General features: G+C 39.8%; 1 protein-coding gene across 2 annotated transcripts in view; it reads left to right on the top strand.

Annotated features, from left to right (window-relative positions):
- The window catches only part of DEPTOR (DEP domain containing MTOR interacting protein), a 72,230-nt gene extending 53,509 nt beyond the window's left edge, over positions 1-18,721 (top strand). For both annotated transcript variants that reach the window (XM_031044451.2, XM_005143830.3), the window contains one exon: positions 17,189-18,721. In XM_031044451.2, coding sequence (XP_030900311.2) covers positions 17,189-17,317 — 129 coding nt within the window. In that variant the 3' untranslated portion in view covers positions 17,318-18,721. The remainder of the gene's footprint in view (positions 1-17,188) is intronic.
- The last annotated feature ends 3,703 nt before the right edge of the window (positions 18,722-22,424 follow it).

Genomic DNA, 22,424 nt, shown 5'->3' with positions numbered 1-22,424 from the left:
AATTTGAGGAGGAGCCAAGACTTGGCGTTGCAGTTTGTAGGAAAGTTCTTGGCAGTAGCAGCAGGGTTTTTCCTCCTTAAGGAGATGTGTCCAGTGTAATTGTTTTTGGAAGTGTCACTATTTGTAAAGCTTGGGATTTTGCATTTATCTCTCTTGAAGCACTATATTCCTGTCTTTGTGTTATGCTGGACAAATTGCCGATAGAGAACTGCTGCCTACAGTCTCATTGTAGGACCTCAGTTTGTGCATTTAGAACTCTAATGTGTAGTATTTAAAGGGCTAAACATTACAGGCTCAACTTACCTGAAAGACTTTGTGGTGTCTTGCTCTCAGTTTGACCTTGGCTGAGCTCCTGGCCTGCTCCAAAGTACTGTGAATTGGGACTCTGAGGAGAAATCTCCATGAGCCCTTACCACTGTGTGGTGGGCACGGTGCTGGGCAACTGGGGTGCACTGGTCTCTGTCACATACCTGCACCTCTGCATGGCAGCACTTGCCATCTCCTTATACATTATAACCTCTTCTGGGGGAATTTTTGGACAAATTTCTTTTTGGGAAAACCCCTGTTAGCATGGTCTGCTGAAGGGAGTGTTTTGTTGTGGGTCTTAATACCTCTTCTGGTGCTGGTAAATGGAATAACCACTGACAGTCTGAGGTTTCACGTATGAAGATGAGCAAATAATTTAATAAATACCTTGTCAATTAGCTTTGTTAAAGTACTTTTAGCCCTGGTTTGTTGAAGCGCAGTTGCCTGTGAAGCGTTGCGAAGAGCATGATTACTGTAAGTGCATGAACAAGTGGCAGCTGGAGGCAACGTGGGGCTATGAAAGGAGTCACTGTTGCAGTACATACTTGTGAGTTACTTACAGCTCTGTTTTGCTGTCTGCTGTTGTCAGCAATGGAAGACAAGAACAGCAGGGTTTCAAAGTTCCCAGGTTACTTTAATATTAAGCATTGACTGGCTGCAAAATTTGGCTCTCTGCGGATGCCAGTGTTAAACATTGCCAGTTGTCAGGAAAACTTTTTCCCTTTTTTCAGTGTTTTATTCTGTAAGTTAATCTCTGTTTTTAAGGTGTGAGTATTCTTTGAAAAGTCACACAACTTGACTTCAAACTAGTGACTTAAATTATGCATCACATGTTTTATTTATCGTGACCCCACTGCGACAAAACGATCAAACCCAGCTTGGTGTGAGTCTTGTGAGAGAGACAGATTAGTTACTGATTTTCCTGATTATCTGTTTTTCTCTGGCTGGAAAAAATCAGTGCCCAGCTCTAACCTTTGAGGAATGCTAAAGAATATCTGATTCCTTAAACTGATTTTGAGAAAATTGGTATTTGTAGCTGTTTACATCCAAGGCCCTTGTGTCATACAAATTGCCAACAACCACTCAAACTTTTCTATCCTATTCTAGTTCATTTCGGTTAGTAGCAGTGAGTTTGGGGGGACCATGTATGGTCACCCGTCTGTTTCAAGCTCTGCTTAGGGATTACAGTATACAGCTAGCATGATTTCAGCTTGATTCTGCTCTCCTCCTGATCTTTAAAAGCTGGTGCAGGGAGGAGGTCAGCCTCATAAATCTTCTGCCTGTGCCATCACCTTTTGCATTTGCTAATGGTTATTTCAGGTTCAGGTTCACAATTTATTTCTCTAGCAGAATAAGACCCAAATCTCAAGTGTAATTGAGTAGCTGCTGTCTCACAGAGCAGATTGCTGCTGGGTTCATCAAGGTCATCAAGCACAGTCTCCCTGCAATCAAAGGCACATAGGTACTATCTGATTAGCCCAAAGATTCCGAATACTGCCACAATCACAAAATATTGCAGGTTTGTAATAGAAAGGACTAAAAGCTACACATTATAAGACGTTAAGTGGTGGGAAAACCAACTCAAAACCATGTGATGTCAGAGGAATCGCCAGTGCCTTAGATTCCTGCAATAGGAAGAAATTTGAACTCTGAGATTCTTGGGAGGTTGAATGTACACCATGAGGCAGAGAAACACAAAACTCTTTCCATGATCCTTGTAAGTCTGACCTCAAACCTGATGACTGCTCAACTGTTCAACAAGCAAGATAAACCCGTCTAAAAACCCTAAAATAAATATAAAAATAAATAATTATTCCCCCAGGAAAAAATAACCCATTTATGGTTGTGGCCAGTCTTCTGTGTTTTACAGGGTAGTGGGAAAAGTAGAGAAACTTGGACATCGTGAGAAACTTCTCTGTAACTCCTAAATGCAGCCTAGTGGGAGCTGCATGACTGGGATTTATATTGTATAAATAAGGCACAATGAACATGCCTTCATTTAACCCTCTCCATGAAGCTCAGGAAAGGGAAAATACCTCAGTGTTTGATGCTGGGAATTTAACTCTTTCAAGCACTGGGGAGATGCTTCAGTGCTAATTGAAGGTATCCAAAGGGTACTTCCACTATCTATCTCATGTGACTGAGCTTTAAATGAGAAGATGAAGCAGGTTTGGATAAATATTTATACTGTGCACTAGCATATGGTGTTGTTGAAGCAGATGCAATTCAGTCTTAGAATTCTTGTCTTATACCAACATGTTACTGATTGTAGAAAAGCATAAATTACACGAGTTGCCATCTGTTTTCAATTACAGCATGAAAACACTGACGCAGGTTGGTATTTTCCTTTAGCTGTGTTATCAGCTCACTGCTGAATTTGATAATTACATTAGGGTGAATTCAGAATGAATGTATTTGGTAATGTGAACACTCAAATAAAGTTGCTGACAAACTGCTTTCATAGCTTGTCCATAAATAGAGAAGCAGCAGAGCTAAATGCATATAGCACTGTATGCAATGAATAGCACTACTGTAGGGCTTGAATATAAATGTATATATAAATTTCAAACATGTCTCCATAAGTAACTGCTTCATTTTCTGATAGTATTTAATTGTAAGCTGTAACATAAAGGTCTATTCTCATCCATACAAATGTGTAAACTGTATTCAAGCACTGATGACTTTAGAGAAATCTAATTTTAAGAAATCAGATTTGATATTTTACTATAAAATAAACTCTGGTTTTGCAAAACCATGAAAATTGAAACAAGATTTTGCTCTGTCTTTAACTTTATGCAGCTGTAACCAGAACCTCAGATTTTATATGCTAATATCCATCACAGAGATTGAAGAGAGTGAGCTGAGTAGGGTAGTCATTAACCTTGAATGTCTTGTAAATAATGCTCAAGAAGAGTGTCTGTCACATTAGGGCATGTTAAGAGCATAGTAAAAACATAATGGTCAATAGTTGGATGATATTTTGTTTTTTCATCTGATCTTTAGCAGAAATCTTTCTAAAAGATTAAAGAAAAATGTAGTAAGGCAGCTGTGCTGGTAGCCTGGTGATTCAACAGAAGCTGGGAGAGATCAAATACTCGTGAATGTGAAAATACTCAGCTCTGCCATCAACATGAAATATGGGTTAGTGGTTGGTTGTCCTTGACAGCTGTTTAACAGCATGCCTAGCAGTCACGGTGCTTTCCCAATCAATGCATGGATCTGTGCCTTGGTGTTCCTACTCTGTGTCTACTTTCTCTTTTTGGTCTGTGGTAATCATTTGCTAATGGAATTTGCTGGTGAGCTGTGGTGACGCCTCTGTAACTGTCCCAGAATTTCCATTTCCAGTGGGGGTGTTTAATTAACCTCAAAGAGTAGGTCCCAACATTTTTAAAGTGAGTCCGGTTACCACGTTTCAATAGGTTGGACTTATCCTAAAACCCCATTACTCTAACTATACTGGAAATACTGACATCAAAATTATCATAGCAACACAGTTCTATGAGTACAGGGATGCCTAATACTGGTATTCTCTTAAGGAAAATGTGATCTGGAAAGCTGCATTGTGTGTCACTGGCAGAATGCTGTCTGGTTGCCAAAGGGAGACAAGTTTTGGCAAGTTTCTGCTTTGCTTTCATTAGAGAATACTACAAGTGCAACAATAGAGCCCTTATGTCCTTGATCATCCTTTGCATTAGCAGTGTCTTTAGGTTGATTGAAATCATTAAACACTTTCTCAGCAGACTCTTTTTCTCCTTGTCATTGGCAATCCCAGTGCAGTGCTGGATGAGCTGCTAATCAGTCTATCTTGTGCCCGTTCACTGCACCAGCTACTCTGTTTTATTCCTTTTCTGTGGTAGAAGCCCTGTCATGATTGAACCTCTCTGAGTGTCAGGAGGCTGTCTTAGAGACACTGTACCACTGGCCTACAAGTTGAACCTACCCATGGTTGCCACATGGAAGACACAATTTGAATTTGGATTCTCTTCTTTACCATGTCATAAATCCTTTGTGCAAATACAGTGACTATTTTCCTACCAGAATACATAGGTATTCTTGTGAAGTAGTTTGGGTTTAAACACATGGAATATGCCAAGAAATCCAACATATTATGCATAATCAAAACATTTGATAAGTTGATCCATTTTGGTACCAGTAGAATTGAAAAAAACCCTGTATGTTTGCTGAAGCTTCCTTGTGTTTCACGGGGCTGTGGGTCACAGCATATCATCTAGATTTCCCGATCTCAGAATAACATGTAGATCAAACTTTGCAGCCTGGACCTACTGACTCCTGTGCAGCAATGTTACACTAGCACAGGCTCCACTGAATTAAAAATTTCAGTCTGTACAACTGTCCTTTTTCTAAGCCATCCTCCCCCAACCCGGATGACAAATTAGTGTTTTATTAGATCTAGATACTTCATTTTCTTGTGCCATCCCTGCCATCCCTGCTCAGGTTGTAACTGTTCTGGGGGTAGCGGATTTCTGTTTCCAGTGCTAACCTATTCCAGTCTCTGACCATTTTTACCAGAATTTTCCTCTGTTTTACTCTGTTTTCCACTAATAAATCATTAGATCCTAAGTATGACATTCTAGTTCTTTCAAAGCCATGATAAAGCCCCTGTCATAGAATCATAGAATCATAGAATAGTTAGGATTAGACAGAACCTCAAGATCATCTAGTTCCAACCCCCCTGCCATGGTTCAGACATGTCAGAATTTCATTCTACATTCCTACTTTTTTTGGTGGATCTCCATTTTTCTACTTGTTTCCTTGGTCTGCCTTGCTTCTTTTCCCACAGAGTTGTTTAAGGATCAGTTTGTTTTGAAGTCATCTCTTCTGAGGACACGGGACTTCTGTCGAAGTAGTTTGGATGGTCAAGTGAACTCCATCTTTGTGTGGATGCCTCTGAGTGTGCTGTCACCACCAAGTCAATGAGGTGTGGAACAGCACACACTTTGGTGGACAATGGTCTTCGGCTTTTCTGAGTCAGTGGACATAATATCAACTATAAAATCATCCAGCATTACACTAGCCTAGAGATACGTGCTTGCTTGTGACTATCAGGGACAGTTCTATGATAAAGGTATCAAAACTCTATGTGTGAAAAGTCATCTCCCTGAGATAAAAGGGGAAAGATCCACTACCATGCAGATGGGCAGCACAGTGCTCAAACATTCCAGCAGGATAAAAGCTACAAACTGCGCACATAAAGAAAAACAACAGAAAAATTATTGTTATGATTTTCAGTCCTGTTTTAGAACAACAGGATCCATGTTACTCACTATAGAGAAAGAAATTAAGGCAGTGGAATTTCCTAGGTGAAATATAAAAGGTGTAGGTTTAGCTTTTTGTGTATAAATCTCACCTTTAACAGTGAATTCTTCCCCCCCACCCCAGCTTAACTTTAGCAAGGTTTTACTTGCTTATCCTAGACCTGAAATTTAGCCTGTAGAACAGTATTAGGTTTCCAATAACTTTGTGTCATTTCTTTCTGAAGACTCTTTTAACAGAGAGAGTTTTACTGGGCAATAGAATTACTTCTTTATTTCTTTACAACAACTGAAACCTTATGCAAATACAGAAAGTTTCATAATAACTCAGAGCTCTTTTTTTCTGCATTCACAGCAGCAGTGTAGTTGATGCTAGATTTGAACTCATAGGCCCATCACCTAAAATGCTGTTGGGTGACAACTGACCTGCTATATTTGTGTCTGTGCATTGGCTCCATCTCATCAATAGCAAATACAATTCAGAAAAAAGAATTGTGAAGGTTTGTAATTGTGGTCAATGGATTTTTAAATTTAGTCACATTATTTCAGTAAAAAGGGGATTTAAAAATTCTTTTGGGGACAAGTGGTGGTTTATGGCAGGATAACCCAGATATCTGAACAGCCTGTGTTTATGAAAGTGCTTTCTTGATTGTTTCTTGGAGTCCTACAGCTGTAGCCATTCAGAAAGAGAGAAAGCAGTCTTGATTTCAGCTGCACTGTAAAACAGGGCAGTGCTTGTGCTCTGATACAGATCCCAAATTCCAGTGTGGTCTATAGCCCATTGAATGGCAAGATCTAGTGCCTGCCAGAACAGCTGGGATCTCAGCCTTGCTCTCTCTATCTTAGGCATTACAGATCACTCTTAGGTGGTCCAGGCTCTCTAAAGAGAGGACTGATCTGAAAAACTTACCTACAGTATGGCTGAAGTCTTCAAAAGATAGAAGTGTCTGTAAAAAATTACATAGAATTAAGAGGCCAATACAGCAAAATACTGGTGTTTTGAACTTCTTTTCCTCTCAATTGTGATGAAAAGCATTCTTTATTATTAGGTTTAGGTGAAATATTCATTTCACTTGAACCTTTGGAGGGGTCCTCAGGTGCCGTTGGGTTTTCAGCGTAGTAGCTGTTGCAGTTCTCTGTCCTGAGTCCTTCAGGGATGCTGCTGCTTTACAGACCCTTACCCTAACTCCTCTGTGTCTTTTCTTGTTGCTGCTCAAGACACAAGCTGACTTCCTTTCATGATATAAGCAAATGATTCGGGAAACATGTTGCGCTAAAGCCAAGGCTCTGTTTAGCTAGTCAAACACATGGACAAACAATTACACTTTTGTCTGTGCAAACAGAGAGCAGCTGTTTGTCCCAAATGGTGCAAGACCGTTCGTGCTCATTACAGTCTTGATGCCGGATGGTGCTGAGGCTGCCCCTCACGGATCTGACTGCCCTGTAGCTCCCTTGTATGGCCTTGCTTAGCTAATAGGGCCTTAAACAAATTGCATTTAGTTAGTTTACCCTAATTATATTTGACCTTGTGAGTAAACTGATATATAGTTTTTAATTTCTTTATTTGTTATGTGTGGGTTTGTTTCAGCAATTCTAGTTTAGGTTTAGATACACAAGAAAAAAAAAATACTTAAACATCAACCCAAGATATTAGGAAGATAATCTTTCCTGTGAGGGTGGTGAGATACTGGAGCAGATTGTCCAGAGAAGCTGTGGATGCCCCATCCCTGACAGTCTTCAAGGCCAGGTTGGACAGGTCTTTGAACAACCTGGTCTAGTGGAAGGTGTCCCTACCATGGCATTGGGGTTGGAACTGGATGGTGTTTAAGGTCCCTTCCAACCTAAATTGTTCCACGATTCTATTTCTAAGCTAAGAGTCCATGTTCTCCTACTGATGCCGTATTTCACCCAGAGCCACCTTTAGCCATTCAGGTTATTAAACATTTTCTGAGCTGTTCTGTGGTAGGTATCGAATAGCAGTATACAATAAAAATGCTTATAAAGTTAAGCATGCAGTCACTGGTTTGCTTTCCTGGTGTGGCCCAGCTTGGCTTTACCTGTGGGTATTTCTCGCAGGGACTCACATTAACTCAGTCATTTTACACACCAATTCCTAATTAGGGCCGTGAGAAGCAGTGACCTATATATTCCTATTCCGTATTTATGAACGTTTGCATTTCAGGGTATGAGGTCCTTATGTTATTACCCTTCAGGTATCTACAGATAGCTTTAAATTCCCTATGTGAGTAACTCCCTTTTGGTATGTTGGCATTTGACCACTCAATCAGTCTGTTGTGGAGATTGCCACTGCAGAGCCAAGACTCGCGTGCAGACTAAACGCCGCCCGCCCCAAAACAAGGGTTGTTCTCATATGCTATTAGGTCAGCTCTTTTCCCCTTCTAATTTGTCCACTCTATTTGTGGAGTTTGTACAGCAATGGTTTTATTTTATTCACAACGAAAAAAAGACTTAAATTGCCATTGATTCCCATCACTGTGAAGAGAGGGCAAGACTGCCTGAACCAATGATAAGGCCCTTTGAGAATCTTTTACTTTGTGTATTATGTGATTTACTATAGTGTAGAATTAGAAGATAATAAAAAGGCATTATAAAGTTATATATATTATCAATTATGAAATTTATTATACGATTGTATTAGCTGCCATATAACTTTTAATGGTATGTTGTTTAATTCCTGATATTTTTTTCAGCTGGAGACTGATGAGTTTGGAATACTATAAAAAATTAAATCTTTTTTTTTTCTTTTAAAGAAGTGTGTAATGAGTGCATGTAATGAAAATGTGTAATGAAGCCTTGCTCAGGCAAACCATCCATACCAGGCTGCAGCCACAGACCAAGATGGAGAGCCAGAATTACAAATAACAAACAGGTTACTTATGTTTGTAACTCTATAAAAGGAGGGTTTTTTCTCTGCTATGCCTTGCACTGTTCTCTGCTGGTACCCAGTTTCCAGCCCACTGATGGAACAGTGGGTCAGCTTAACACTGGTGTAAAGATTGAAGAAATGCATTCCTCTACAGAGAAAATCCTGTGTTTATGCAAGGCCTGGATACTTGCCTACTCCCACACCACCCACTCTACAGCCAATTACACATTTGCTAGAGATATTTACAGAGCTGAACACAGCTGCAGTTTGTTCTGTTTCATCCAGTAACCTCAGTTATGTAGGAAAGGACATTGTGTGATTTTATAACCTTCCGGCGACATGCAGTAGGTTTTGAATTGTTAGGTTCTGAGTGGAAACATAGCTTTTAGGACCTCTGATTTTCACCTCTTTTCCTCATTCCAGTGTGACAATATAAAGCTTCTCAGAGTGGGAGCAAATATTTCAGTTCTGCTTGCATTTGCTTTTATTTAAAAGGTTACTCTTGGGTCCTAGGCTCCTCTGTAACAGCATGTTCAGCATCTCTGTGGCCTGTGCTCTTTGCTGAGCATGGGGATTCCTCTGCTTTAGGGCTATGGTTTACTTGTTAAAATAGAAGAGCCCCTGTATCAACACAAATGCAGGTTGTGTGTGTAAGTCTGTAAAACAAGTTGAGCCCTGTGCCCTCTCTCCTCCACTGTTGATCTCCTGCCTCAGATCTCTCTGTGCTTGTTCCTTTTACTCCAACATCCATCTCACCACTGATTTCACTGGGACTTTGAATTATCTGAAAACTTAAGCTGCAGTTTACTGCTTTAAGTGTAATCTCTTGCCAGAAAGGCTGATCCTATCTTCACTGCCTTTTCATCTCCCTCTTTCCCTTTGCCTCCAACCAGATACGTATCTATTGCCTCCTTCATTCAACCATGTCAGGCACATCAGGGAACTTATTTTGCCCGGAGACAAGTTCTTTCAATTATTTATTTTTGCTGGCACAAGATTGAAAGGGAGCAGTGCCTGGCTTTGGCACATTGCTCCCTGGACAGTACAAAGGGACAGGAGCACCTCTTGGGAGTGCAGCACCAAGTGCTGCTATGAGCCCTCCTCCCCTTTGGATGATATCCAGATCCACAGAATCCTTGGCATTGCAGGCTGAGGATATCACTTTCTGCTGGCAGAAGGGGTTGTGGGGTCCCAGATCAGGTTACCGATACAGCTTTTAATAACCAAACCTTCCCCCCCCCCCATTTCTTTTAAAAGTAAGATTAGTACTTTACACCCAAAGGAGAGGAAACCTCATTGTCTGCTGTTGTCACTAAGGGTTTTGTTTACAAACCTATGGCATGTTGTGGAAGATAGAAGGTGATGATGTGGTAATTACCTTGGAAGATTTTTTCAAGAGATATAACAAGTGGCAGGGCAAATCTGTGGGGTTAGCTGCTTGTAAAGAGCTCCTTTTTAAATGGTAACTGCAATAGAAAGTGCAAACAGTGTAATTTTTTGTTCCTCTGTCACAAAACGACAGCCATAGATGGGAGTGTTTGCTTTCACTCACTTCTCAACTCCTTCATATTTCATATTTAAATTAGATTTTTAAAATGACGCCTTGATTTCCATCTGTTTGCATGAGAGCACAGTGGTGCTTGGGAGGAGGGAGTGGGAGCAGCAGTTCCCAGCATCCCCAGAGGAGCAAGGGGAATGTGAGGGGGGGAAATCCCATTGGAAGGATAACCCTTTAAAATCTTGGAAGCTTGGATATCCCCTTCTTTCTTGCTGAAGGCTGGAAGGATGTGCTTCAGATGTTGCATTCCTGTAGTACTTAAGCCTTCCCCAAATATTGCTGAAACCTGTCAGCAAGACAAGAAAACCAAAGCAGATCTATTGCCTTTTTAAACAAACAATGGTAAAGGTTATATTTTTTCTTTTTTGTTTTGCTTTTTCCTTCTCAGTTTCAGACCAGTAACAGCTGAGAGCTCTGGTTAGACCACAGGAACTAACCTAACTAAGCCTAGAGTTTTAAAAAGCATCTATAAAATGTGAAGAGCTTGATATATTGGATATTCTGCTTAAGACATCTCCAGGTCACTGACAATTGCACTGTGTTAGTCCTTCAGCCCAAGTTTGCAAAGGTGTCTGTAAGGAATGATTCTGACAGCATGGCCTGATGTTTAGCAGAAATCAGGATCTCACAGGTCTCTCCTGGAGACTGTACATGGAAAATAGATGGTTTTGCTAACCCCATGTGAAGAACCTTTTCTTGGAAGATCACAGTGAGTTTCACAATACCATAATGAAACAATTACAAGCTTGGGCTGCTCAGACTGGTCAGGTGATCCTAGTCCCTGTAGGATTAGTAGGACATGAAAAAGCATTTATTTATACTTACTGAGGATATCTCTATAACAGAAATGTAAACAAGCTGTTTCTGTAATGGATTTCATGTTAATTTTCATTAGCAAGAAGCAGAGCGAAACCACTAACATTGGACTATTCTCTTTTAAATAGTTATATTGTCAATTCTGGTATCAATTTTATTCTGTAAAATTGTCAAAATACACTTTTCTTCAGAGAGCTCTGGAAGAAGTTATACTTAGAAGCTTTTATTTTAGTTCTTAGGAAAATTGCTGAAGAACTTTCTGGGGTTGAAAATAACTCCTACATTTGCCTGAATTTATCATTTCTATTTTATTCTAATAAAGTTAAAAGGGAAAAAAAAGACAAATAAAAACCCCAATACTTTTATTCCATGTATTTTGGGAATGCCTTGTCTTCAAGTAAAAATTACCTGTGTGACTTTGGTGTTGTAGCAGATGATAAGAAGAAATAATAGTAAATGCAGCATGTCCTTAACTATGTGATAGATATATGTAAATCAGTGTGTGTCCAAATGATGAACCAAGGGTTAAATCCAGTCTGTCTCCTGGTGGAGGGTTAAGCCAGCCCTGATTCAGACAAAGCTTTCCCATCAACTGCATATATCTGTGCAATTTGCTAATCACTTCTGAAGTACCTTGGTCTCAAGGGGATCTGCTTTGCAACAGGACCTGGCCCTGTTCTGAGCTGCGAGCTGCTGGAAACCTGTTTCTGATCTGCAGAGAGTCCAGGGGTGAAATCCTGGCTGCTCCTGAGAGAAGGATTAGTGCAAGGCTGGATTTCATTCTCTCTCCCCAGTGTTTTTATGACTTTCCTTCAGTTTCCACATGTACAGCAATATTTGCAGTGTCAGTGAAAATTAATTGGTGGCAACGTTTTCAGCATCTCTTTAAGCTGTTAGTAGCCGGTGCCAGAGAAGGTATTGGTGTCAAGCAGCCCATAAAAAACCTTGCTGTTTGGCTGAACCTGGTGATGTTGGAGGCGAAAACTCAAGTGTGATGGCAGAGACTTTGTGCTTTGCAGTCTTAGACCCTGAATTGTCCCACTATTGCCCAAATAATTGGGTAAAATATCAGTACTGCTGAAAAACAGTATTTTTAACATCTCATTACATAACCTAGCTTTGTGTTCAAGAATTTCAAGCCTACCTCATACTTGGTGACATTGATTTCTTTAGTACCTGTTTGTTACATATTTGTAATAACATTTATACTCTCTTAAGAGAAGTCAGAAAAAAAAAAAACCCAGAGTGGATTCTGGACACTGATCCTGCCACTGAAATCTGTAAATCCATAGAGAATTAGAGCCTTAACCCATGGCCACTGCAATGGGACATGGATGTTTGCTGCCATGGAGAAGGACAGTCCCCTCATCACCCCCAGCCATGCTGCCTTCTGTAGGCTGTCATGAGCATTTGTGTTCCTCTTCATCTTTGTGACTGTGTAATCATGGTCTTTTCCTACTATTTTGAGATACATTATCTGTTGACTCTGGACGGCTGTTACTTGCTTCGTGACTAGTGATGAACAGTTATACTCACTGCATCTGTAAATTTAAGGGATATTTACGGTTATCCCACAGAACTTTGCAGTCATCACTTCAGCCAAATTCTGTGGTGAGAATTTCCAGCTCTTTGTGATCTTTCACAACAGCCTTCTAAAAGGTGTACCTCGAAAAAGAGGAGTTTTTTTAAGGGTTAGGTTTTTTTTTGTATATTAAATTGAAAAGAGGCCACCAAGCAAGTCCAGGCTCCACAAGGAGAGGTGACTAAAGCCTACAGTAAATAGTGCCTGAATATCTGAGGATCTAGGCTAACTGCCTATCCTCAAATAATAGTCCTGTAGCATTCATAAATATTAAGGTCACCCTGGGGCAGAACACTACGCAAGAATTAGTGACAGATACACAATAGCTGATCCAATAATTGGCTTTTGGGTAGATGTGTAATTCTACACCCATCCCTGCAGCCAGTCTCTGATATCCCTCGTGAGTGTCCTGCAGTCATTCTCACCATAGCTTCTGGTCAATGCTGGCTCAGCCATCCAGCCGTAGTGCAGGCAGCCCCCTGCGAGGGAGCAGGACTTTGGTTTGACCAGTGGGCAGTTGTCCCACAGGAAAATCGAGGGGTGTGGATGTACAGCAAGATGGGCAGCTTGGAAAGCCCAAGGAGGGGCAGGCAGCTGAAGCTTGCTGTGGAGGGAAGAACAATACCCAGCGAGGGGGAGGAAGGGTTGTACAGCTCCAGGTACAGCACAGTCTTGTGCCATTTAAACATCATGGTACCTAATTATAATTCCTCTCCTTGCCATCTTCAGTTTAAATGGCATGATAAATCTTTTCTAACTGCTTTAAGCAATAGGTGCCCAGATGCTTTCTGTTCAAATGTAAGCCCAAAGTTGAAGTTTTCCTGGGAACACCTGGATTGGGTTAAACATCCTGTACGTGCCAGTGAAAACCCATGGAAAGTCAGAAGTCCCTTTTCTGCTATCCCTCTGTCAGTGGGCTGCTGTATGCCAAGGTGGGAAACTGAAATAGCTGTAAATGTTTATTACTGTAACATTTAAATATTTGAAATTAATCAAGGGAGTCTTTTTCTTTCAATGTTACTTTATTTAACTGTTATTGTTTCAGTGGTTTTTAGATCACCACATCCTGACCAACAAAATGGTTGGAATTTATTCTGGGCTTTGTCATTCCTTGAAGTCTGAGGAATAAAAATGGATACTTATCTCCTGTCAAGCTCCTTGGAGAGCTATGAGGAAATGAGCAATAAAAGGCTCTTTGAGGCTCTTTTAACTTTAGTTTATTATCTATTATAGTTACTGATGTGTGGAAATCAACAGAGAAATTTTATGTGTTTATAGTTACAAAGCCCTTAACAGCTGTAGCTATGGGCTGAGCACTTACAGCCTTGTGAAATGTGCTTTTATAAATGTAACATTAAATCATCATGATTTTGTAAACCAGTCTCCTTAAGAAAATTCTTGAGGTAATAATATGTGTGTTGATATACTCACCCAGTGCTGGTTTGTGGGTACTCACTCGCTCTTGCTTGTGTTGTATCTCCAGCAAGAGAGCAATGTATGATTGTACTTTCTGGGGTGTCATGGTTTAAGCCCAGCTGGTAACCCAGAACCACGCAGCTGCTTGCTCACTCCGCCCCTTCCTTTCCCCGCTCCCAGAGGGAGGCGGAGGAGAATAGAAAGAATGTAACTCTCATGGGTTGAGATAAGAACAGTCCAGTAACTAAGGTATAACACAAACCACTACTGCTGCCACCAGTAATAATAATGATAAGGGAAATAACAAAGGAAGAGAATGCAACCGCTCACCGCCCACCTTGAGCAGTGATCCTGTCCTTCCGGGTAACTGCCCCCAGTTTATATAGTTGGCATGATGTGCTGTGGTATGGAATACCTCTTTGGCTAGTTCGGGTCAGGTGTCCTGTCTCTGCTTCCTCCTGTCTTCCACTCCTCCCTGGCAGAGCATGAGTCTCAAAAAGTCCTTTGTCACAGTAAACATTACTGAGCAGCAACTAAAAACATTGGTGTTATCAGCACTGTTCCCAGGCTGAAAGTCAAAACCACAGCACTGCAGCAGCTACTAAGAAGGAGAAAAATGACTGCTACTGCTGAAGCCAGGACACAGCGGCAGGACTGATGATGGCCAAAATGCATGAAGCAGTGCTGTGTTACGTTTCCCTTTGCTGGATGCAGCACTGGATGGAAGAACAGGGTTGGAAGAATAAAGCTGGGTGATTCGAAGGCTCTCAGCATACTGAAGGGCTCAGGACTGTGCCAAACTACCTCCCCTCCTCAGGACTGCAGGATACAGCAAATGGCTCCACATTTCTTTATCCCTGAGGGAGAATTTATAGACACTCATCCCTTGGACACACTGGCAAGTGATGGCCATGGAGAGCTCCTTCTGTCCCCAGGGTGACTGGCACTTTATTATCATCTCCTGTTCCTCATGAGTTTTCATGCAGTTTTAGGACAGAAGTACTCTCTTCTGTGCATTTTCCTGCTGTCTGCATTTCTCTTCTCATCTGGCTTGGGTGGACTTTTTGCATCTGATCCTCTCTACTGGAAAAAGCAAAACTAATAAACCATTTGGATCCAGTGCAAAGGACGGCACAAAATATGTTCTCAGCCCGTACACATTGCTGATTAATAATACTGCCAAGGGCATACATTAAAGCAAACACATTAAGAATGCAGATGTGTCAACTCTTCTCTTTTACATAAGAAATTCACTCTTTGCTGTCCAAATTGCTGTTCACAACTGCATGACTGTCCCTGGCCAAACACGAGTCCCATGCACTGGGATTCCAGTAACTCGAGAAGTCTGAGAATATGCAGCAGTAAAACAAACACCAGCCATTCAACTTCCCAAAACTGCATTAAGCCAGAAGAAACAATGTTATTCCTGCAGGTCTGTTTTAAATCAAACCAAATATTATTCTGGAGCCAGAGCAATAATTCAGTAAAACTTGATACAATCCTGGAAAGCCATAGAAAGCGTTAGGAAATACCACTAGAAGTTGAGACCTAGAGATACAGTGAAAACTTGCGTTATTAAACTAAATAGACACGTCTCTTAAATACTAATTGAGGCACTCTGCAGAGGATGATGGGTTACCTTTTCAATAAAGATCCTAAATATTCATGAGACTTTCTCTGCATGCAAAATCTAAATCATTTTCCCAGTGGTACTTGCAGCTGAAATATTGCATATGAATGTATAGCAAAGATACATCCATATTGCCATGGAAGCTGGCTAAGTGGTATTGCTGCTTGCCATGCTTTGGTGATCATTTAGACTACCAGTTAGGCGGACTACCAAGATCTTCAGCTCTGCAGAGGAATTCTGAGGGTAAGGGGTAAATTGCAAGAAAGAGGTTTGCTCTCCTTTCAAGGGCTGCTGCTTCCACTCCTCCTGTGCAGAGCCTCTAAGAAGCAGGGATTAAAATCATCATTGGCATTTTTAATGAAATGTTACATTTTTGGGTTGGCTTTGCTTCCTCTATAATCTTCCTTAAATGGAGCATTGATGGCTACATTCTGTACATTTTGCACAAACACCAATTGAGTTTCACCACACATTTCACTTGAGAGGGAAGGCAGTTGGTGTACAAAAGTTAAATGACTTGGCTTCTGAGAATATCTGTTTTAGAGCTAGCACTGGAAAACACCAGAGCTGCTTCCCACCTCTCCTGCATACATTTTTTGTGTTGTGTTTCTGCCTAAATAGGGGAGGTAAAAATATAGTATTTCTGGTGATACTCACATCATTGCTTTTTTCTTAGATTCAAGATGACTTACGAGTAAGATGACCTTCTAGTGAATGTATTGTTGTATTGAAACGTCAGGATGATATTATTGTTGCTCTAGGTTCCATATTTTTATCATTAAAAACACAGATCTAGACACGACGCTACACATTTTTGGCCTTCTTACCAAACACTGTAATATTATGATTAGATACAGAAAAGGCTCAATGTTTTTCAGAAATAAGTATTGTTACCTTTCTTCTCAGTATTTTAGAATACTGATACGAGTTTTTCTCTGATTAACTCTTTTAAGATACACAGTGTTGTTGGTCATAATATTTCTATCAAGACTTTTTGGACAGCAAATGGCCTCTGGCGATACAAGACTTCCAATGTTTGAATTCCTTAGAGCTTTTAAAAAGAAAATATTAGCATATTTGAAATTAATTAATGCACTGCCCTTGCTGAAGAAAACCAAAAACTTCACATGAAGAGTACAAAGAACTAAATCTGTGTAGGAATACCTCCTGAAAATGGTGGTGACATTACAGTCCATCCTGGTACTGATTTCTTCTTCTATGTTATTATTTGCTAGAATTTGGATCCTTTGTGTTGTTCTGGTGGAGGTTTTGGCACTGAATTTAGTGAAGTCATCATCCAGACCTGGAAACATGATGCATATTTTTACTGTGACTACCAAGAGCTGTCTGAAATGGTTTCTATGAAAGTGTTTAAGACAAACTAAGGATAAACAAGACCCTTTGCAATGCCCAGAGCTGTCTTGCCCCATATTGTTTGCAAAACACCACTGATAACAGAAAATGCCTTTGTTATGAGAAAAATGATTGATGTAGAACTTCAAATTCCACAGATTTGAAAGATGCAGTGATATTTCAAAAAATGATGGAAAACGAACTTGTAAGATTAATTCTAAGAAATGCATTTTTCTCAAGAGTGCTGAACGAGAAGGTATAAAGAGTGCTGGAGGGTTTGTGTGCCCACAACTAAGTACATCTATGTAAATAATCTTATAAAAAAGTCCTATGTGTAACTTGTTTTGCTGCTTGCTTTTCTCCACAGGTTTGCCAATTTGTTGTATCTGTCAACGGCCTCAATGTTCTCCATGTGGATTACAGGACAGTGAGCAACCTCATTCTGACTGGCCCTCGAACAATTGTGATGGAAGTCATGGAAGAAATAGAGTCCTGAGAAGGAGAAAAACCTCTTACTGGACATACTTGTGAGAGAAACAGTGGCAACCATGGAGCGGCATGACACAAGGAGGCAGAACATTGCTGTGTCTACATAGATGATTTTGCTTTTAGGGGAGGGGGGCTCTTTCATTTAACAATAATAGCACTGGTGATTATGCTAAGAAGTGAACAATAGATACCAGCGTATTTCCACTTTTTTTTTTTGCTCTATGGAGACAAGGTTGAGGCCTTTAGGTTGTCTGTCCAGCCATGTCTGCATTGGTCAGAATGGTTTCCTACCTAAAGAGGCTGTGCAGATTTCATCACAGTCCATCATTGGAGCAAAGCACTTGAAGAGATGAAAGAACCAAACACTGTGCGGTCAAGATGACAGGGATAGTCTGCATGACATTTACATAGGTAAACATCATCCTGGTGTCCAGCTTTGTCCCAGGAGCACGTGCTGCTGCAATTTGTCTCTCCCTGGGCTGAGAGACAGCTGACTAAATGCTAGCTGATTGCAATCAAACAGAAACAAACTGCAAATGCATGAAAACAGGTGTCCATTCTCTGTAAAGGATACTCTGATATGAATGTTTTGGGCCTGATTGAATGTGCAGATTAGTCTAGAAAGAAAAATCATGCAAATGGAAAAGTGTGTGGTACTTTTACAAAATCTGCCTTTGAAAATTGGGATATTTTTGTTTAGATGCCTACGCACTGGTTTAGATGCTCACGTATAAAATGTTGATTTTGGTTTATTTCCTTATCTGGAAAGGAAGGATGTCTTGGCCTTGCAGTTCATCACTTTGGAGAAATTTTGGGCACCTTTATTACTAGGAGAAGTACAACATTTGGCAGGTCGAAGTGGGAAATTCACAGGGTTGGCATTAGCAGTGGTACATGTAGATGCTCTAAATACATCCAGAGAAAGTACACTTCAAATTGAAGCAATGTACTTGAATGTACATTAAGCTTGTTAGCACTTTCTAGTCATCAAATGTTTTGCAAACTACCAACTTGCCATGAGTTGCATTTGACACTATGACTAATAAAACATAGTATTTAACTGACTCTTAACTCTTTTTCAAACAGTAGTATTTCTTCATTGGTGAATTCGTGAGACAAATCTGGTTTAAAAATGTATATACAAATGCCATATTCTGCGGAGTTAGGTGGCTCCTCAACTCAATCATGAACGGACTGCTTGGGTTTTTTTGATCTTTGAACTGCATAAATGCATCCTTGTGCACAAGCTTACAAATATATATTGCAGACTTCCTCTGCTATTCTAAATTTTGCAATTAAAGCTTGACTTTCTCTATGATCATACCACAACTTGTTCACTTACAGGGTAGGAAAAGTATTTTTTCTTCAAATAATTTTGAAATGTTTTATATTAAAAATTGTTCTCGCTAAATGCATTGCTCTTGCAGTATGTTTTTCACTCAAACACTTTTACGTCAGAAATACAGCAAGTCTTCAAAATCAGATATGCCTGCAGCTTTGTAGGTAGAAGTCCATGTGGTTTTTGTTTCTGATGCAGTTTGTCAGTGGCTGATATTCATCATGAAAACTTCCATATTCCACTAATATGCAGCAGTGCAGAGATGTATAAAACTGCAACTGCCAACTTGATACTACCCAGGCACAAAAGTGTTTGGAGGAGTCTCTCAAACTGCCATTTAACATGACACCTCTTTATCCTGATTTTACCACAAAAAGATTTGGTACACATGTGTAACCCATAGCAGATTAGATTCTACAGCTCATCTAAAATAAGCAGTTCAGCACATAATGTTATATGAGGTTGCAACAGCTGTTGATGGCATCCACTAGGAACAGTTGGGAAAATCCTGTTGTCCCAGAAATGTGTCAGTATGATATAAGTTTTTGATTTTGTGAATCCAGGAATCATTCCTTTCCTTTTCTGCCTCAGTTGTTTTGGTGGCTTGGTCAGTGTATACTTAATACCACTTTAAAATATAAGCTTTACGTTAGGCTAAGTTCAATATAAAACGTGAAGGATTTTCTTAGCAAAATGCTAATGATTATTTCCAACACCATTGTGGTCTGTCTTACATCTCTTGACTTAGTTAATATTCTGCTACTAGTTCTCTGTAGCTTACAGATAATTAAGAATCTGGGTCAGAATTTAGTTTAATAATGCATTACAGTGTGCACTTTAGACTTGAGCAAAAAGAGTGGGAATGGGGGCAGGGAGAAATCTGTGCATATCATTATGTTACAGATTGGAGATGGCATTTTCATTTGTGAGATACATTGTCTCTATCACAATTTAAGCACTGTTACTTGCCTGCTGTTTAGTGGGGATTTCCATATTGTGTTCTCAACTTGATTGGCAATCCAGAGTTTAATTAATTCTTTCCCTCTTCAGTATGACAAAGGTATTCAAATCATCTCTGCAAAGAAGCTTGTATTTTGGAAAAAGGATGTGAAGTTAACAATCGAGTTCTGAAACATATCATCTCCAGTTAAATTGCAGTTTATTTACACATAATGATACATACCCTCTGAGACATCCCACAGGAGTCAGCGTCAAACACTTATACACTTCAGAGGGCATACAAATCTCTATCGTTTCAATGAAGTCATTACTGCTGATGCCAGGGTTCTTTTTTTCCTTTCTGGTTTCTTGCTTCAGTCCACACTGTGATATTCATACATCTCTTGAAATGCCTCACTTCTGTGCATAATCTTACATTTCCCCTGGTACTTTGCAGGAAGCAAAGTACTCTGTTATATTCACAGTGTGGACTGAAGCAAGAAACAGTAAAGGAGAAAAACCCTGGCATCAGCAGTAATAACTTCATTAAAAAGATAGGCATGTTTGTAAGACTTCCTCTCTTATGTAATTGCATTTCTGGTTACTATAGATCTTGTGAGATGCTCTAATAAATCTTTATGCCTTATTAACACAGATTAGTGACAGTCCTTTGCACATGTACATTTGCAAATCATTTATGGAATTTCTTCAAACAATATAATAGTTAATTAAGTTCAGGTGGTAGTTAACCTAATTGGGGCATTAATTCAGTGCCATATTTCTCCTAATTTTCTTCTGTTATATTTCCTACAAGATACATAATTTGTATTATCTTTATTAAGATCAAATACTATATGTATACTATTGAACAAAACTGGTTCCACAACTGGTCCCATGGAAAGCATTTCACTCACAAAGTAATGCAACAACCCACTTCAAGTGTATCAGAATTTGTCTACATTTTAGGTCCCCAGAGAAACTGAAAATAAAATTGTCAGCATCAAAAAGACATAATGCTGTCATAGCAGCATCTGCAATACCAGTGGGCCTGGCTTACTACCGTCTTCTATGAGATAACCTTTAGGAAGAGGTTTGGAAGGAAAAAATCATGCAGTAGCAATATTTCAGTGGGTATTTTCTTCCTTTTCTGTTATATCAATTTGGGCACAGGGGTGCAAGACTTTGTTGTGCCACTTGGCCTTAGAACCACAGAAGAGTACCTGTACCAATTTGATGTACTAACATAGAGCCAAAAAGAGTAGTCTGAAGTTTAAGGAGTGACTGACTACTTTCTTCATCTGCACTGACAGCTATGATGCATGGATGTTTCCGCATGGATGGAGACAGAATGATCAGATTATGGGGTAATGCTCCAATTCAGGTAACACTGTGAATCAAACACCAAGTTTTAATGTTAGTTTTGCTAAATAAGAATTATCCTAATTTTAGAGACAGGAAAAAAAAGAGAGAATATGGCTTCCCAAAATGTTTGAATAATGCAAGACAGACTGAGAAATCAATTGTCACAATTATGAGTATTTTCTTGCCAGTGTATAATTAGAACTAGACCACTTGTATGAGTGAAAAAGCATGTGTATGTCACATGTGTAAGTGAAGCTAGACCACACCACTCTTCAGAGTGAGAGAACTTCTAACCATTTACAATAGAACTGCCCTTAAAGGTTTCCATTAATAATACTTCTTAAATCTGTGTATCTGGTGAGTGATGTGGCTTGTATTTTTCACTAATATGTGTTATTTATAAAAACAGAAACAGTAACTGACAATGTAGTAATTCCTTTTGCATACTCACAGGGCAGCTAAAAATATCACTGATGTTCCAGAGAAGCTCAGTGCTTTTAAACTATTAGATTTCTCTACAAGCTTGTACATAAATAAATATTTAAACATTAATTTTTAAAATGCAAGAGATAATCTAAGAATGCAGGACTCAATGATACAACTACAAAGAGTGTTTCACATATAGCTGCTTAGTCTTTATAGTTGCAGTTCCCCAGGAAAGAGTCAGAAATATTCAAAAGAGAATAGCTGTAACTGTTGAACTGAATGTCCTCTAGAAAAATGGCTGCTGCTTTGCATTTAGGTATCCATTCTCATACTGTCCATGGGAGTTGTGAATTTCCAGTATTGTTTAAACTCATTTTGCATAAGCACATGCTTAAATGCTTAGCTTCAAGAGCACGTTTGAAAGAGGCACTGTATGCTACATAGCACAAATTGTTCTATTGCCTCTTACATAAAAATGCTGCCATACACGTATAGCTTTCACATCCTGTGTCACAGTAGCTCTCACTGAACTCAGAGTACAACAGTTGCCTACAGGTGTTTGTGTGGCCTTGTCAAATAATAATCATAATTTCATTTCAGAATTTGCAGGTGGTTAGAGCCATAGGAATTCTCTTCTTTTTACATGCAACTTCTTGCTTCTGTTCTTAAGGCACTTCTACTCAGAGACTTCTATAGAATGCTCTCTAGGTTATTGTACGTGAACAGCTAGTGGTGTACACCCCACTTCAAAGAGGTATTTACATTGTGCCTGAGCATCTGAACACCTCCTCTACTGGGAAATGCCCCTACTGCTCCTGTTCCTACTGCTGCATGCACCCAAGCAGGCCAAACTAGAGAGCACTGGTCTAAAGGTCAGCCTATGCCCACCAGACTGTTCTGCTTTTAACACAGATTTATGGATGTGTTTTGTTTTCTTTCCTATTCTTCTACTATTTTTTGCCACAGTAAACAACTGTCCTGCATCCAACTCAAAATGGTTCTTGAAGGTCCTGATGGTCCTGCTTTTTTTGTCATTTTTACTAGCCTG

Source organism: Melopsittacus undulatus, chromosome 1 (assembly GCF_012275295.1).
Source record: "Melopsittacus undulatus isolate bMelUnd1 chromosome 1, bMelUnd1.mat.Z, whole genome shotgun sequence".
NCBI classification, from domain to species: Eukaryota; Metazoa; Chordata; class Aves; order Psittaciformes; family Psittaculidae; genus Melopsittacus; species Melopsittacus undulatus.
This window is presented reverse-complemented; position numbering and strand designations above follow the sequence as displayed.